Source organism: Lobosporangium transversale (genome assembly GCF_002105155.1).
Source record: "Lobosporangium transversale strain NRRL 3116 chromosome Unknown BCR41scaffold_83, whole genome shotgun sequence".
Taxonomy (NCBI): Eukaryota; Fungi; Mortierellomycota; class Mortierellomycetes; order Mortierellales; family Mortierellaceae; genus Lobosporangium; species Lobosporangium transversale.
This window is the reverse complement of record NW_019029061.1, coordinates 64,266-82,914: the sequence shown is the minus strand read 5'-3', so window position 1 is coordinate 82,914 and position 18,649 is coordinate 64,266. Positions and strand designations below refer to the sequence as shown.

The window sequence follows — 18,649 nt, the reverse complement described above, 5'->3', positions numbered from 1 at the left end:
GTACTCCCCTTGTGCCAAGGCTCCTATTCGATAATCGGAATGTACTGTAAAAAAAAAAAAAAATCACCCCTTTTTTATATGCGAATAGGAGCACTGCCTCGTACTTGTCTTCTTTAATCTCAATGGTCGGGTCGGGACCATGCGGGATGGTCATCTGTCCTTGCTGCGGATTGCGCGGCATCTGTTTGTTTGTGTCAAACATTAAATCGCATATATATTCATCATCAGTCCTTAACGCAATGATAAAATCTATTTCCCAATCGCCGTTGTCTGTACATTGGATAGATGGAAATTCTAGAACACGAACACCCACAAATTTGCTATCTCGGACAGCTATATTGAGGCATGACAAATTCTGCTCCAAAAATATGACAGAAACAAGGGTAAGAGTCTCAAGCAGTGTAATCACGTTTTTTTCACTGCTTTCTCTTTCCAAAAAAAAAAAAAAAAAAAAAAAAAAAAAGACCAAAAACATGAATCCTAAATTGGTTTCACTTAAAAGAGGTGAATCTTTTTGTCGGTTCCGCTGATCAATTCAGTGAATTTGCAAAATAAGTGGGGAAGAAGAAATAATCGGGATGTGCCAGGCAATAATTAACATCGGGCGCCAGCCTAAGCTACGTTCCTGTCGTACACTCATTTGCGCATGACCCTGAATATCAAACTGATGACATTCCTTAGAAAATTAGTCTGATACCCCTCATGTGTCGCAAATATTGCTTGTTTTTTTACATCGAGAGGACTGCACAATAGCATTAGCCTCAGCCCATACCATGACAGTGATATCGTCTGTACCACGTGAATAGTGTCCTAAGGTAAGGCCTTCTTTGAAATGTGCATCGGACTCATTTATGGAGTAAGTTTATGTAAAATATATCAGAAACTCTGGGTGTTGAACCAGGCAATCACCATTGCCGGTCCTGCACGCAGTCCACTGAGCCATCCACCCTAGTCAGTTAGAATGCCACTAGAGCAGCAAGCCATGAAGATGCGATTAGGATGTACACGCGACGCTGTTGTACCAATAGTTTACATTCTCTATTCCTATACCAGTATGGTTTCGTCCTGAGGGTCCATGTTGTCAAAAAAAAAAAAAAAAAAAAAAAAAAGTCCTGAGGGTCCAAGTTATCTGCCACGAACAGCAAGCAATGTCCCTCATTCCCTAACGCATAGTTTTTGCGTCTTCTAGTTTTCTCGTTCGTCACGTTCTCTTATGCACTTTGGTCTTGAGTACAGATTACGATAGTTTTAGAAGCTAAATTTGCAGCTGAGTCCTTGAAAAGGGTGTAGGTATCGTCATTACTTTTGCAGCAAAGGTATTTCCATGAACTGAAAGCTGGACTCTATTCGATCTTAATAGGCTTCTCTACAAATCACAATCAAATAGAGCTACTAAGAGTATCATAACTTGTATCATAGTAGAAGCGGATAGAAAATTTAGTCGGCACTACATGTAGCAATCTAAATTGTTCCCTCCAGTGATCATTTTAGGAATGAGCAAGTAGAAAGTATACAGATGTGAATAAGAGAGACTTGGAGAACGAGAGAAATTGTTTTCGTGATATTCAAAAGATCTGCGTCATACACCCCTAAAGAGGCTGTTAGCAAAAAAAAAAAAAAAAAAAAAAAAAATGGCAAGACAAAAAATAACTATAAATTTTAATGGTAATTACGGAACTTGCAAAAAAAAAAATAAAAAATTATGGTATATTATTATAAGTAACAATAAATATAAGATATAAAAATAATGAAAAATACAATTAATCAAAAATAATAAATTTTAAACATTCTTTAATAAAAGCCTCTCACTAGCAAGTAAAGCACATCTCTTCACTATCTTTTTGTGGAGAAAAAAATTTTTCATTACGTTAGCGCTACCGCTGTTGTAAGCCCTTGTTATCAAGATGCTATCGGCCCGAGTTCTTTCCGTAAGCTCTCGTTCACTACCGTAGGATTGAAAAGGAGGGAAAGAGAGTTGTGGGTAGTTTGCCCTTTCACATCCAAATACAATCGGCCCCAAAAATGTGCTCTAGGCCATTGTAGCTACCAAACTCTTTGCCTGCCTGCAGCTGAGCAGGCAGCCCAGGGCGCACCACGTGGAGGTGGTCTGGTTGCGCGCCCCTGCTGAATATAACTTTCCGGCGCGCCAAGCAAATGAATGCTTTAGCGAATTTCCCCATAAAGGCCGCCATCAGGTGGTATTTTAATCTCATTTCTGATTGTGAGCCATTGAGTTGTCCTTTGGAGCATACGCCGTTCATAATCGTAATACATGGCGGTTTGTGTTCTACAACAGGCTCCATCAGCCAGCCCCTGCGGGAAGTTACTATTGCAGTCGCTGTTATAGATATACTCCGCTATCGTTAATTATGCTACTCTGTATACGCCATGAATGGGCCCTGCAGGCTCACCCAGATGAGATAAAATACCACGCCAAAAAGCGTGCTCTTTCTGCCGCAGTTAAAGACTTATCTCTTAGTGCAAACTGCTAAGACCGACACCAGTGCCATTTTATTGTTTCTTTTACTTTCTTATCTCTGTCTTCTTCCAAGGGGTGGGAAGTGGAAGAGTTGGAATAGCTGGACACAGAACACGAAAGCCGCCATAAAACGGTATTTTAATTGTGTTACGAGCTGTGAGCCATTTTATTCGCTGTTAAGTACATACGCCGTTCAAAATCATAATACGTGGCAGTTGTGTTCTAAGATAGGCTCCAGAGGTCATTCCCGGACAATTACCGCTGTAGTCGCTATCATAGGTTACACCACGATTGTTGATTATGCTTCTCTGTAAGCACTGTAATAGGCTCATGCATGCTCACCGTAATTGATTAAGATATCGTCAGAAGTGTGCGGCAAAGCGGCTGCGATGTCATACGCTCCCTTGGATTCACTGCCACCACCTATTTGGATCTTTGGACAAGAAAGAGGGAAATAAACCTCAAAATGCCTCTGGTTCTAGCCGTTAGAGCCGTACCAGTACGATGTTTTAATTCCGTTACGAGTTATGAGCCGTTTAGTGGCCTTTTGGAGCATACGCCGTTCAATGTCGTAATGCGTGGCAGATGTATCCTACGACGGACTTCAGTGATAATTCTCTGTAGTCGCTATCGTAGTTCACTGCACGATTGTTGATAATGCTACTCTGTATGCGCCGTAGAAGGCTCCTGCAGGTTTACCGTAATAGAATAAAATATCGCATCAAAAAAGCCGTGTGCCACTGTATTGATATCCCACTTCCCAACTATTTCCCTTTTATGGATGACATGCCCGCATTCAGACATGCCTCCTTCGCCGTATAACCTACAGAATGTTGGAGAACGGACTAGAAAGGGAATAAGGAATGTCCAAAGAACATTACAGAGGAAGATTGAGCGCGCCAATTCATAAAGATGAACAATATGGATGGAGTCCGGCTGCCATGGCCATTCGCCATTCGCACCACCACACATATCTCTAGATGCACCTTTTCCCCGAAGCTCTTTTTTTTTTTTTTTCTTTTTTTCTTTTTTCTTTTTGTTGCGTTTGAACCAGAAAAGAAAAAAGAAAACGAAAAATAAAAATTAAAAGGGCCAGAAAGTAAAAAAAAAAAAACAAAAACAAAACAAAAGGTCCACGATTTTTCTTGCTGAGAAGAACTACAATAGAAATATCGGTATTCCACGCAGCATTCAAATCGGTTCTGTCGGAGGACATTCCATGCCATGCACTCGACTTACTTAAGGAGGACCCAAAAGCGCCTAAGCTTGGCCATGAGAAGGTTATTGAAGTGCAGTTTATCACGATCATGTCTGCCTACTTTTAACAAAGTAGATTTTCACTGTTGTGTCTGTTTGCTTCACCCTCTCATAGATAGAAATCCTACTTTTTAACAAGTCTTCTATTTCCTATTGCCTTTCAGTATACACCCCAGTGCACACAAATCAATCATGATGCGAGCCTTGCATGTGGTTGTCTTGCCAACTTTATAATTAAATTGTTTTTGCCGGAGCAGAAATTAATCAATCCAAACTTTATTTCACATTAGGTTCCACGTAAATGAATGCGGCTCTTAAATAAATTAAAGAGGTCACCCCCTCTACACCTCAGGAAAAATGGCTTGTCACAGCTGGAAGAGGTTACAGTAGAGAGAGCCAGCAACAGAGACGCTTAGTCAATCCCGTGACCCTGTACTAACACTTTCTGGAGAGTCGATTCAAATAGTAGTGTATGCTAGACTGCTGCACTTTTTAATATTTAATCCTCCTCTTCTAATAATCTCTTCTCCCATCAACGCCACTCTTCCGCAATTCCTTCACTGTCGCCATCAACGGGCTAATTAGCATTAAATTGCATTTTGCTTTGAATGTCTCCGTGAACTGTGGCAAACTAAAACTTTTGATCTCTTTATTTTTTATTGCTTCTCCATACTTCTTTTTATTATTGTTCTTCTTCAGCCTTGCGTGGCATCCTTACCTTCTTGATGAGTATTGAATGGACATTCCTGACATGTACTTTTTCCGCAACTGATGCGTCATAGGATGTGAACAGCGCTGAAGTATTCATGGAGGCGAGGCTAATAAGAATAATGAACCACAATAGCGGGAGCAGATCAAAAGAAATGGAAGAGAGAATGAGGAATGATTGTTGTTAAATTCATTTTACTTCATCAGTTCTAGCACGGACTACAGTATTGCAAGGAAAGTTGAGTGGATGAGCAACTAGGATAGTAATGAGTCGAAGAACAAGAATAGGTTCAAGGATAGTTTTACACTAACATGCAAAACTGAATCAATAATTCATTCCAATGTACATTTCTTTTTTTTTCTTTCCTAGGAACCGTATATGCATACAACATTCATACTTTGTTTTAGTAAAGCTCCCGTCTTCTTCTACGCCATAGCAGGGGGCTCCTATTCGATAATCGAATAGAATTCGAATGCACTGCAAAAAAAAAAAAATTTATATGCATTCGAATTTCATTCGATTATCGAATAGGAGCACTGGTTGGCTCTGAGAGTGGTCTCAACTGCAGTCTTGAGTGTACTTTGTTTCATGTTCACCCTAAGATACTGCATGATCTCTCTAGGTACTTTCCTTGGTCGACCGTCATTATTGACTGGCATGTACTCCTTATTTCTTGCATAGATCCTGGTGGCCGTCCCTTGTGATATACCAACGCTAGCAGCTGCTTCCCTAGTAGACATGCCTCCCATCATTAACCTCCTGGCTTCGTTGACTTCCCTTTGTGGAGTTGGTCTCATATTCCGTGAAGATATAGTTAAGACAGAATTAAGCAAGCGTTTATAAAGTAAAGAGGGAAAAGTCTTTCTTTTACTTGCATTATATGACGTCCGGAAGTTGTCATGGGCAACATTTTAGACCACCTACAAAACTGAACTAGTAGCCTAAACGAACAAAAAAGTCATTAGCTTTCCAAATGAGACAAGCCAATATCACAGCGCATAACTATAACGTAGAAGAAGACGGGAGCTTAATTAAAACAAAGTATGAATGTTGTATGCATATACGGTTCTTAGGAATGAAAAAAAAAAAAAAAAAAAAAAAAAAAAAAAAGTACATTAGAATGAATTATTGATTCAGTTTTGGATGTTAGTGTATCTGTGAAGACTGTTCTGCTTCAACAAATTGCGCTGTGCTTTTTTTTTGTCGAGCATCTCGCAACTGCCTCTTTCTTTTATTCAAGTCGCCGCCCATTATAGTTTATAGATTATATATTAAGGAGAATAATAACTTTTCTGAGTGTGCAGAGATGATGATGGACTCTTAGATGTACCCCAAAATGAGTGCCTTTAGTAAAACATGGGCAGTGTGACTGCGATGGTGCAAAATTAGGACTAAGGTTTTTTCCTAAAATTTTCTGCCACTAGATGCGAGTCACTTTTGCTCCCATTGATACTGAATACCTTGGTCAAGAGACGGTATCGTCCCCTTTGCGGAGCACGGTTACCTTTTCAACATTCCCCTTGAGTTGACCATCTTAATAGTGAGTGATGGAGAGTGGTAATCCCAAATAGGAGAGCCCAGTTTTTGCGTCGTAGCATAGTCCTTGATGTACTTCTCGCAAAGGAACACTTCAGATTAAGGCTATAGAGAGATTTGAGAGGTTTTTAATTCGTTTACGCAACAGAAGGGTGTTTTTAAAGCTTCCCAATACCATCTTAGTCCATATGAATAATCATTAAACAGGACAAAGACAAATACCTTCAAAGATCTAAAAGATACAAGAGCAAAGAATGGCTAGTGGTGAAGAAAAGGAGCCGGCTGGTGGAGAAGAGGAACTGACTGGTGGAGAAAAGAAGCTGGCTGATGTGTAAGGAGAAAGGAGGAAGATTGAGAAAAGGTGAAAATGGTCAAAGTAATTGTGAAAGGCGAAAAAGATGGTCAAATGATTATGAAAAAGCGAAAATATGATCAATCAATTGTGATAAAATGATTTTGAAAAAGGTGATAAAATGATTGATAAGAAAAAGAAAGAGAGGGTGATGAATCCACATTACTTTGTCTCTCCTCATGATAAGCGTCATTTGTCTCCATTTATTATTATTAACACTATCGTTATTAGAGTTGCTTTTACTATAGTACATGTTTGATATCGTTTCTGCCATACCAGTTTTATCAGTTGCCTTGATCAAAGATCAATCGTAGGTTTTGATTTGAACTTCTTGGAGCTTCGATGCGATGCTCTATACCGGAACTGGTTTCCATGCACTGTAAAAACTGAATTACGGATACGAACAGTAAATACGTTGTTGGTCTTAGGGATCACTAAATAAATCAAAAAAAAAAAAAAAAAAAAAAAAAAAAAAGGTCCATGAATTCATTGTTACAATACATCAGTGCTCCTATTCGAACTGAAATTTTGTCAATTATGATGTTTCAGATTAAAAAAATAAATATCAATTGACAAAATTTCAGTTCGCATAGGAGCACTGCAATACACTGCATTATTCAAAAAAGATAAAAATGGATAAAACAAGGTACCTCGAAGCGCATCGGCCGCAGTGATAATTTTGAAAACGTTTTCGGTTTCTTGAGCAACAATACCACTTGCACCAACATACGTAGGGCATTTTGATTGTGCAACTGGGTGATTTTGAATGCGTAGTAAAGGAATAGAGAATGAGTTTTAGGCAATCATCTCGAAGTTTCAAAAACAGACCCCTTTTTTTTTTTTTTTTTTTTTTTACCAGTGATGATTGCTCCGTGGAAATCAGCCTTGAGAAGTTTTTGAGTAAACGCGACAGGATTGCTTGGTCCAAAGAGTTCCTCCATGTAACCCTTCCATAAATCATGCAAGGGAAGAAAAGATTCATATCTAGGATATAATCGCCCAGGTTAAGATATTTAGTACCCTTGATCTGGAGACTTGAATAAGAAAAAAAATATAATGACTATAATGACATGTTTTTGCTTATGCTTACTTTCTCGCCTCCACAGGAATGTGATACACCTCAAAAGCCCTCTTCTCTTTTGCTGTCAATGCCTTTGACTTGTTGGCTCTCCGTCGTTGCTTCTGCTTCTCTCTAACTTCGTTTGTCGCTTTACTGGGAGGGTTGTCAAGCATGACCGCTTTGTTCTTCACCTTCGTTTTGTAGACTTCTTCCTTGTCAAAACCTTCCACGATTGCATTTTCAACGTATTTAGGAACAAATGCTTGTAATGCCTGTGTGCCTTTCATAGATGCCCCAACAAGCTTTTTTTTTTTTTTTTTTTTGTTATAGATGGTTGTTGTCGTCGTTATTATTTTTAATATCGATATGATGTAAAAAAGGAATGGAATAAAGGTAAGGTTTAGCTTTCACTTTTGTACCAAGTATCGCATAGCAATAAAGAATTAGTCAGAAAAAAAAAAAAATTCCGTACGCTGTCCTGAATCCCTGCACTCTTGCGCACATTGTCGGGTAGTTTACTATAGAGACTAAGTTCTTGTCGATCCTGATTGTCCATGATTGTCTGCTCCAAGGATGATAGCAATGCTAATGTTAAAAAAAAATACATAAAAAGTTTGTCTTATTAAAACGGATCAATACAGAAAGGCGCGTCACACAAAACTCAGCTTTTTTTTTTTTTGCCTCATCTCATCTCCCAGCCAAAAAAACCGAGTCCAATGTCCACCATGGAAGAACATCAGGAATCACAGGAAGAGCAGCAGCAGCAGAACATTGCCGCCGCTGATGAACCAGCCCCAAAACAACCATCCGATGAGTCAGAGAACAGCGTAGTTGTCGAAGGAGACCTTTTTTCTCCCAATACCATTAATGATCGTATATCAGGAAAGAATGATGATAACCTCGATGATTTTGGTGATTTCGGATCTGCACAGGATATTAATAACAACACTACTACCCTTGGTGTTGAAGGGCGCAGGAATAATGACTTGTTTGAAGATGATGGATTTGGAGCTTTTGATACAGCTACAACAACAGCAGCAATAACCACCCAGATGTCGGCGCCTAGCAACGACGACGATGATTTTGGTGACTTTGGCGAGGTTCAGGCTGCAGGCAATGATAACGATGGATTCGGTGATTTCAATGATTTTGCAGACGGTGATGGCTTTCAGACAGCAGATGGTGACGATGACTTTGGAAGCTTTGAGAGCGTTGAAGATGGCAATCCTTTCGGTGAACCTGTGCAGATACAGGTTTCTGCTCCGGTGCCAACTCCAGCCCCCGTAGCAGAGGAGGCACCAGTTGTGGTTCGTCATCTTTGCCTTTTTCGTTTTCTTTTTCTTTTCTCTCTCTCCTCTATCAAAAAACGTTTTTGGCGTGATACTGTTTTCTATTTCATCTAACATAAAAAAACACAACCTAGATTGCGCCTGATTTCACTGCTGTCAACTCGCTTCAGGTCGAAAACTACGTACTCGAGAAGCTTTCCGAACTATACCCTATTGAAGACGATGATAACCATGGCAACTATTCTGCACCAAGTCTATTGAATACAGATATGGAAGAACTCGACATGGCTTCGTTGCTGGCAGAACAAGAACTGTGGACCTCATTATGTGAACAATCATTCCAAATCCATGATAACATTAGTACTCACCATCATTATCACCATCATCATCGTCAGCAACAGCAAAACAACAATAGAAATAGTAGCACTGAGTATCCTACGAGTCCATTGGCAAAATCGAGTTCTCCATCCTCTCAGGCAGCACCACAGTTTCAATGGAAACACTCAAACTTGAGGAAAGAGTACTATGCTTCATTAGGACTCGTTGTTGCGAAGGAACAGGTATCTACACATTTATACTTGATGTTTATCATCATCCTAAGACTATAGTTAGAATCAAATTTTAAATATGTGTTTTTTTTTTCTTCCTTGCACCCCAGACTGTTGTGACGCCATCCTCCATCCCCAACTCACTTAACAATATATCTTTAGCAAGATCAAGGGTTTCATCACCCATGATTGTCAGTACTGAGACTATGCCGGAGCGTAAGCCAATAGATATTGCAGCGGTACAGGCCTACTGTCAGTTTACACCAGGTAAAGAAAAGGTTCAGGATATATATATTTTTTATAAGTTTTCATTCCTTAAGATAATTTAACTTTTTTTTTTTTTTTTTTTTTTTTTTTTTTTTCTTGGGGGATGGGATGATTTAGAAAACCTTGGTGGATACTCTGGAGAAGAAATGAAGGATATCATTGCACAGCTTACAGAATACACCCGTCAGGCTTCAGACGAGCTCACCTATTGGCTTGATCAAAGAGAACAGATGATCATGGATTCTGAACGGTATAATGAAATGATTGGCTCTTTGGTCGGACGTGCTGCTCAATTAAAAGATGCGGAATCAAAACAAAGTACAAAAACAAAAACGAAGAGGTTGACCAGATCTAGCTTTCATTTGAAATAAATTATATATCAATGGCTAAAAAAAAAAAAAAAAAAAAAAAAATGCATCTGTTTATTCCTTGGCTTGAATATCCTGATCGTTATAATTTTCTGTTGGAATTGTCCATCCAAAAGGGTTTAGTTTGAGACCGTATCCGAATATGTCCGTCTCATCATTTCCACTAACATTGGTAGTTGGATCCAAAGCAGACAAAGTATTTATCGGACCAATACCGCCACCACTTACAAGTCTGGATGAAGCTGAAGATCCTCCCCCTCCTCCTCCTGCTCCTGCACCGCTCAAGTTGATAGAATTATCCGTCATCATGGGCTGTTTGATGGTTGCACTGGAGAACGCTGCGGAAGATAGAGATGAAGGGGCTTCGAATCCACGATGGCTTCGACTGCTAAAGTAATGATCTGCAAATGCGATAGCATCCATAGATAGAGGCGTTCCAGTGTCTAGCGAAGACACAGACGAGCCGTTAGGGCTAGGTAACAGACTCTCTATTCCAATATTCTGGACATCCCGTACAGATGAAATGCCTGAATGTCGAGCAGCTGACTTGAACCGTCCATCATTCTGACCCCAAAGATCATGAGTGCCATGAAGCATAGGGCTGTATGAGCCCTCTGGACCTCGAGCCCAGCCACCATCTGCGCTGTCATATCCTGGCCAAAAGCCTCGATCTGCAGAAGACTTCCTGATCAGTGACTTGCGTGTAAATCCTTGTCCGACCTGGTTGAGTGAAGAGAGATGAGGCGATGTTGGTGAGGATGAATCGGAGTAGTTAAGTGAGCTGGAACTTCCTTCAGCCTGACTGTGCATTCGATCCAGAGTTCCATGGCGACCGATGGGCTTGAGGTCCCAAGATGGCGATGATGATTGATAGGGCTGCAGTGTGGTGGCAATTGGAGATGAAAGCGGTGAAGGGATCCCAGGAGTGGAGGCTGATCGGAGGTGTGAAGGAAGGATCTTGGACTGTGCCACTAAGGAGGAGTGGTTTCCAACAGTACGCAGAGGATGGCGTAAATCCAGTGTGTCTGGCGCCTCGAACATTGTTTTGATTACAGTTTGTTCATTCAGCTGATGCTCGTTAGCCATTCCAGCTTCTGAAAGCATTCCTGAAGACATATCCATCGACGTAGGAGTCCCGAAGAGTCGATGGTAATTGTATGATTGATTGGATGCAATGTTGGATGAGCCTTTGGATTCAAGTTCAGCCAAAGATAGTTTGTTTCCGGCACCGGCTGAAATGGATCCAGGTTTAACTCCCGATGAGGGTGGTCCTCCCCAATGAGGTTGCCCATGAGCAATCGGCGGCGAATGAACCTGTCCCACGGCCTGGAAGCGAGCTCGAGGGCTCATGCTGTATCGTTGGGATTCGAACGGCTGTCCAACATGAGCATTGGATCGCGATGGAGAGCCAGGACTTGTTGAGCTGTTTTGGGTTATAGAATTCTTTCGCGAACGCCCATATCCTGGAGCACTGGACTCCATCGCTTTAATTGATTCAGACGAGTTGCTGGCCTTGGCTGGAAGTCCAGGAGGTGGACCAGTTATCTTACGCACAGGTGTCGATCTAGCATCTCCTAAAAATGTATCATCCTGGAATAGCCCGTTCAGGATCTGTATTCCAGGGTTATTATTCCAGCTAGCTCTAACCCAGGTTGATCTAGTGTCTTGACTTTGCTGCTCCAAGTAGTTTTGCGTAGACTGTGCTTCTGCTGTAGCAGCCTTCCTTGCCTCCACTTGCGCCCTGCGGGCTTCCCGTGCTGATTTCACATGGCTGATATTCTTGGAAGCCTCTGCAAGTTGTTCCTGAAGTTGTTGATTTTCGGCTTTATACTGTGCAAGCTGCTGTGTCAAACGCGTGCAGCGAACGTCCAGATCCTTGCTCTTTTGTTCCCATGAGAGATGACCCTTTGGTAAGTGAATAGTCGCCTGCAACTTTTGGAGCTCTAACTCCTTGACCTCAATAGTATTATAAAGCTCCTTTTGGGACTCTTGCATGGCCTTTAAAGAAGACTCTGCAGCCTTGACATCCTCTGATCGCTTCTTGAGAGCAGCCTCAAGGTCGTGCATTTGCTGACGATGAGATTTTTTTTCTGATTGGAACCTCTCCTCGCTTTGTCTCAATGTCCGCTGCAAGGACTCTAGCTTCCGATGCTTAGCCTCCAATTGCTCCGCAGCCCGTTGTCGTTTCTCAACTTCCATTCGATGTTCCTTTTCAATTTTACTCTTGTGAGCCTCTGCTTCTCGCAAACTTTCTTGCAGCTCCTTCAGTTTTGCTTTGGCCAGTTGTCGGGGCTCATCCTCCAGTTTTTGTTGCTCCCGAAGTGCAGAGATTTCATTCTTCAATTTTTCTTCCTGCTGTTTATACTGCTTTTCAAGGTCAGTGAGTTGTTGAATGAGTAGTGCATGGGCTGCCTCCTTTCCTTGAAGTTGTATTCTCAATGCAGCGATTTGTTCGTCTGTAACTCCTGTGGCCGGGCTTCCTGCAGGGCCATCCTCTACTAAAGTAGAGGGCTGAGTCGCAGAAGTTTTAGATCCATCACCGTCTTTTCCGGATGAGGATGTATTTTTGTTCCCCTCAGCAGAGCTGTCCTGTCTTTGCACAGTTGTTGTGTCTATTACTTCCTGCTCTCTCTCTTTGTTTAATTGCATATGCTCGGTCTCCTTTATCAACTGCTTAATCATTTCGCTTTCCCGTCGCGCATTTTCAGCTAATTATCCACAATATCAGGTGAAAGAAAGAAAAGGTTCGAAAAAAATTAATTAAGGAAGCTTAAAAAAATGAAAGTAAATATTTTTTTCAGTTGGGTTATAATTACCTGTGCTAAGTTCAAGTTCAACAGGAACGGATGCAAGAGTCCGTACAACAACATAATCACTTGGTGTTTTCCAATTACGGGCGGTGATAGCCCAGAGCCGTATTCGATAAGTATTGTCAGGGTAGAGACCTTGGATGACGACGCTGGTCTCCTGCTTGCCACTCTCACCAATGATAAGTCCATCGATTTCGATTAGATGTTTTGAAATGGTTGCCTGAGATGAGCATTGCCAGTTAAGGGTGATACTCCTGTCTTTGACATCTTTGAGCGTGACGATGGAGGGTGCTGGCAAGGTGATCCCAAAAAAGTCCCGTAGGTCGTCTGTTGAGGCATGAAGATATCCAAAGAGATCATACAATAACCAAAGCACACCAAATGCTGAGCAAAAAGATGCTAATGGGGCTAGAAATACGATGGAGGGAACAGCGGGTGGATTGAGAGAGGCGATCAGAGTTTGTCGTTCGATGTAGGGTTTGAGCATATACATGGTCATGGCGAGGATAACGCCCTTGAGATTGAGGCCATGAATTAAGCTGACCATCAAGCCGAATGCTACGCCTGTAGCAAAAGGAGAGGTGAAGCTGAAGGGGACAGTATAAAAGACTATAGCGTTGGAAATGCACATGGCGCCGATGGAGATCAGTACGATATGACCACCAATGAAGAAAATGCGGAATACGAGCGCAAGGATGAAATAGAATAGAAAGAACCATTCGATAGGCAGCTGCAATAGAATGTCCAGTAGGATGGTCAATGACCAAAACAGGATGCATGCCGCAGCGCGATGTCTATGAAGAAATTGTTTCAGAGGATCCGAGAAAATTTTGTTCATATAAAATAAAAAGTCAAGGGGGTGTCAAGGCAAGATGCAATATGCAAGTCAAGGTGCTAAAGTAAACTCTGTGATTTAAGTACCATGAATAAAAAAAAAAAAAAAAAAAAAAGTGATCGTCCACTTTGTCCTTACCGAGAAAGAAGTTGGAATGTTCTGTCGGCAATATCATAGTGTCCAATATACTTTCTTGGACGGGTCGCCAAGGCATGTCCAGAATGCGCAGAGGTACGATGAGTACTCGCGGGAGAGCAGGAGGAAGGAGAAGAAGGAACAGACGAAGGCATTGAAGAAGATTGTTGGGAACTGGAGGACTTTAAATGGGGGAAAGAAGTATCAGAGACAATAGTTTTTGATAGGGCAGAAGAGCCCACAGGGTCATGAAAGAGAGAATGGATCGTCCGTTTCGAATAAGCAGTGGCGTTTGCGTGAAAGGCAGTAGCCATTGACAGAAGGGGAAAATAAAATAAAAAAATAAATAAAAAAAATAAAAAAAAGCGATAGGGAGCAGCCTATTGTGGACACTGACTGCGGTTGATTCTTTTGCCTATGCTTGAGATGGTGCAGGGTGTTTGAGACAAGGGATAGGAATAGAGTATAGGCAAAAAAGTATGAAGCTATTGTCACTGTGGGTCGTAAGAGTTGGTGCAATGGACTGGAGAGGAAGTGAAGTGGGATGTGCAGCCTGCAAGTCCATTGAGCACCAGAAAAGAGTGAATGTGAATATAAAAAAAAAAAAAAAGATCGATCAGCCCGAAAAAAAAAAAAAAAAAAGTGAGAGAGTGAGAGTGAGAGTAAGAGGTAGCTAATACAAGGAATGTAAACAACAATAAAGAGAGAAAAGAAAAAAAGAATAAAAATAAAAGAGCAGGTCGTGTGGTTTTTAATGGGTTCAATGGTTCTCAATGTCCACATGTACCATGCAATGCAATGCAATGCAATTGTAGAGAAAGAAAAGACTTGGAGGCGAGAATGGGAAAAAAAAAAAAAAAAAAATTTAAACCAGCAAATAGCCCACTAATGTGAAAAGTAAAATAAGGTAAATAGTAAATAAAAAACCTTGTAAATAAAATAAACCTTGCTATTTAACGCACCATGTTCCCGTCATGTTGTCGTTCGGTCGGATGCATCATCGAACATTGCATTATGTTTGTATTCCTCAAGAGTACTAAATTCCCGACACGACATTGAAAGGAAACACTCCGTCAAATGATGGATTGACAGCTTCTGTTGTTCTGTGTGTATAAAGTAGATGTAGTAAAATTCAAAAAAAGCTCTCTTTCTTTATTTAGTCTCCTAAAAGTTGCTATGCTCCATGATGCGACTAAAACAACAAATGGGGGTCATTGCCACTAAATAAAAGGAGAAGGAGCGCAAGTCTATGTTGTCGGAATAGAACACTCGGTACAAACATTTATTTATTAGACAAGAAAAGTATACATATGCATGATTTGCCAAGCAACTCTCTTCCATCTCGATTGCACATACACTTGTTCAGCGATACTTTAAAGAGAGGTGAGAGTGATCCCATCCGATGCTTTCTTAATTTAAGAAAGAATGGATGTATAATATGGCATGCCCAAAGTGGTCTCTCTCCCTCTTCTGCTTTCTCAAAGGTTGCACAAACAAATAAAGGCAATCATCGCTTTGTCTGTTGACAAATGGACAAATGAGAACTTTGCTTGCAGATCATCTTTCAATCTTTTTAACGGCTGTCCCGCATCTCGCACGGACCAATCTATACTTCGTTTGATTACCTCGATCAAAAAATGATCTGCTCCACTCAATACAGCAGGAGTTTTTTTTTTTAATTATTATTATTATTATTATTACTATACATAGCAGAAGGACTTTTCATTCAGTCCACAAGCATGGCACTCTCAGCCCTAAGAGCTAGAGGAGGGGAGATCAGTGGTGAAGATGGCCCATCTCTATCTTCCTGACCATCATCTTGACCCTGATTCATCCTTTCTTGCTCCTGCTCCTGCTCCTGCTCCTGCTCCTGCTCATGCTCATGCTCATGCTCTAGGCCCTTTGTTCCATCTCTACTATGCTCACACGTCACATGAATTTCATTTCCGCCCTGTGGCCGTGGATCTGGTGAAGCTGCTTTCACAACCGGAGAATCCGTTGCACAAGCTGAAGGTCGTCTAGGCATTGGGAGAACCAATATCTGCTTTTGTTGCTGCTGCTGTTGTTGAGAGAATCGCCTGCTCTGACCACGTTCACGATGTGACCGATCCGATCCTGGGCTCTGCTGATGTATTGGTGATCCAGAATGGTTATGGATATGTGTGTGACTATGACCGGCATGGCTGTGCGTGTGGCCATGGTGCACATGTACACCGTGGCTGTGTCCGTGCATATGATGGTGTCCGTGTCCATGATGGCCGTGACTATGATTGTGATTGTGATTATGATTATGGTTATGACTATGATTATGACTATGACTATGATTATGATTATGATTATGATTATGGTTATGGCCATGATGACTTCCAGGATGTGCGTGATGATGGAAGTGATGTTGGTGATTGGGATGATTAGGATGATATGGGTGATGGTGTGGATGGTGATGATGTAATGTGTGATGGCGGTGAACTGTTTGTGAACCGCTACCTTTGCTTCCACTTCTTTCCAATTTTGTACCTGCAGGGATGATGTGATGATGGTGTTGAGCAGGATGAATATGTGCTGGTAAAACCGGTGCAGAATGATGTGGATGCACATGTGGATGCGTATGAACATGGCCATGACCACGGCCGTGGCCATGCAAATGCTGGTGCTGATGCTGAGCGTGAATATGAACATGAGGATGTAAGTGACCCTGACGAGACGCTGTTGGTGATGACCTGCCAACTGCATCTTTAGCCAGTATTAACTGTGTATTCTCCGTATGTCCCATATCTGTATCCTCAGCAGTGCCAGATACTGGTGATTGTGGTGATTGTGGTGATTGAGGCGATTGAGGTGATTGAGGCGATTGCGGTGATTGAGGCCTATTGACTTTAGGACCAGTAGTCTCCACCTGACATGGAGCTGTCATTGCACTTCGACAACAGTCACTGACACAAGACGCGCCACAGCACGGTTGTTGGTGGTGGTGTTTGTGGATAGAATGAGCTGGCACTTCCATTTGATTCGTAGTTCCCTCCTGGCCTGGCTTCCTTTTTTCTGAAGACCTCATAAGATGCTGTGCTCGTTGCTATACATGCAAAAAACGTGAGGTGAAACATTGGGATATCGGATATAATAGGGAAAGGAAAAAAATTAGCAATTTAAATAATTTTCAATTAGGTAATCTTCAAATCCATGGAGGATGACTGCGGAACAAACCCTTGTGTGTTCCTCACCATTTGATCAAGTTGAATCAGATATGATATGTACAAATGGGTGGCGTTCACCTTCAGCTTTGGATTGAGGCGCTGAATAGATAGTGTGTAATAAAGCGGTTGTTTTAGTGTGTTGGTCAACGTTACACACGTGTAAAATGGCCTGATAACTAAGTAAACGCATAGGACTTACGAGGCCAAGGGATTTAGGCATGTAGGCAAATGCAGATGAGGAGGATTTGCCTTGGTGCAGATGATGATGATGAACGTGGTGATGGCGATGATGTGAAAGTGGCAAGTGTTGATGAACATGCTGATGTGGGTGATGATAATGGACATGAGGATGTGTGTGCTGGTGCACAGGCACCATGTGTTGATGTGAGTGACGAGGCTGTACCATGTTGCTTGAACCTGATGGATTGTGATGATGGTAATGACGATGATGATGCTCAGCAGGACTATATCCTCGCATTAAATCTTCGTGAGAATGATGATGATGAGCGTGGTTATGTTGAAGCTGAGGCTGGCGCGAGCGCCGGTTGGCCAGATATCGATCATCAGAATCACTGTCATCGCTTCGTGAATTACTACGACTCTGTGGCCTGATCTCTTCGTCTGGAGAAAAGAATAAAAGAATTGAAGGGAATCCTGTCAGATGGCCCTTTGTTTGTACCACGTTCACATATCGCATAGACAAAGAAGCATGATTGAAAGAAGGAAAAAAATAAAAAAAAAAAGTCTCATTTTTTCTTTCCTGTTATAAGCCAACCGTACCTGATACCCTCCCATTAACACGCCAATGCCCAAACGACCCGCCAGATCGAGTCGCATGGCGACTAGGACTTGCATTTATCCTATCGTCCGTCTTGTGTGAGAAAGAAGACGACGAAGAATCATCTGTTTTTATTTAAAAAATTAAAATAAAATTAAAAGTCTTAATTGTTTGTACAATCGAACCCAAAAATGCAAAGGTTACCGGCTGGTTCCGGATGTGGCCGTCTGATAGTTCGGCATTGTTCCATTCTTAAAACAACACAATAAATAAAATGAAGCGATATCGAGCAATTTGTGTTTTTCATTACTCTCTCCTTACCAATCAAGGAAGAAATTGACATTGTAGCACGAGTGCAAGGTTGTATAGGCGTTTGCTCACTGCGACGCGTTTGTACCGGGGGTGGTGAAGCTCTCACACTGATCAAAGCATCAACCATGGTCTTCTCTGTGGGGCTTGATTCTATAATAGGCTTCAGGGCAGCAGCAGCAAGGGTATCAAGGTTTCCTCTACTTTCAAAATGCGACTGCAGTCGAGTCGGTGATTCCACTGAAGAGCTCTCGGCCATTCCTTTTTGAATGTAAATTGGGCTGTCACTATGTTGGTTAGTCGTAGCAGCAACACTGGCGATGCTACCCTTGAGACTGTCACTGCCCTGCTCTTGAGGTGCATGAGGCGAAGCTACAGGTGAGACAGATGAGGAATCCATGTGCTCAAGGTAATGGTAAAAAAAAAAAAAAAAAAAGTGAGAGAGAAAGAGAGAGAGATCCAATGGCAGAAAGAAGTGAATATGAGGGTATTAAGCGCCAATGGATGGATGGAGGAAGAGAATGATAAGTGTGAAGCTGTATGTAGGTGAGGAGAATGGATGAGACAGAGTGCGTGTGTATACTATGATGAAGAATGTCGAAATTATTTCATTGTTGCATTTCAAAAAAAAAGAATGTCAAAATAGTTTCCACAAGGGAAACTTTGACTGGCTTGGATGTCAATCCCCTGTTGTCTATAAACAAAAAATAAAAAATCCCGCAT

The 18,649-nt window shown here is 41.6% G+C and overlaps 4 protein-coding genes across 4 annotated transcripts; 1 reads left to right on the top strand and 3 right to left on the bottom strand.

Annotated features, from left to right (window-relative positions):
* Positions 1-6,630: 6,630 nt before the first annotated feature.
* On the bottom strand, positions 6,631-7,949 carry BCR41DRAFT_402307 (processing of precursor 4, ribonuclease P/MRP subunit; the record flags this gene model as incomplete). The annotated part of the gene is made up of 5 exons (XM_022029296.1): positions 6,631-6,767; positions 6,984-7,085; positions 7,190-7,317; positions 7,424-7,695; positions 7,866-7,949. The coding sequence occupies 5 exons, from the start codon at positions 7,947-7,949 to the stop codon at positions 6,631-6,633; spliced, it is 723 nt and encodes a 240-aa protein (XP_021875389.1).
* Positions 7,950-8,065: 116 nt separating this feature from the next.
* BCR41DRAFT_390812 (hypothetical protein) lies at positions 8,066-9,882 on the top strand. The gene is made up of 4 exons (XM_022028280.1): positions 8,066-8,700; positions 8,817-9,242; positions 9,341-9,497; positions 9,615-9,882. Exons 1-4 carry the CDS (start codon positions 8,110-8,112, stop codon positions 9,866-9,868), a joined length of 1,428 nt encoding a protein of 475 aa, XP_021875388.1. The 5' UTR covers positions 8,066-8,109; the 3' UTR covers positions 9,869-9,882.
* Positions 9,883-9,912: 30 nt separating this feature from the next.
* BCR41DRAFT_390811 (hypothetical protein) lies at positions 9,913-14,036 on the bottom strand. The gene is made up of 3 exons (XM_022028279.1): positions 13,649-14,036; positions 12,682-13,469; positions 9,913-12,573 (listed from the first exon to the last, which is right to left on the bottom strand). The coding sequence occupies exons 1-3, from the start codon at positions 13,957-13,959 to the stop codon at positions 9,920-9,922; spliced, it is 3,753 nt and encodes a 1,250-aa protein (XP_021875387.1). The 5' UTR covers positions 13,960-14,036; the 3' UTR covers positions 9,913-9,919.
* Positions 14,037-15,371: 1,335 nt separating this feature from the next.
* BCR41DRAFT_402304 (hypothetical protein) lies at positions 15,372-18,326 on the bottom strand (the record flags this gene model as incomplete). The annotated part of the gene is made up of 5 exons (XM_022029295.1): positions 15,372-16,718; positions 16,867-16,938; positions 17,039-17,460; positions 17,620-17,742; positions 17,939-18,326. The coding sequence occupies 5 exons, from the start codon at positions 18,324-18,326 to the stop codon at positions 15,372-15,374; spliced, it is 2,352 nt and encodes a 783-aa protein (XP_021875386.1).
* Positions 18,327-18,649: the final 323 nt, after the last annotated feature.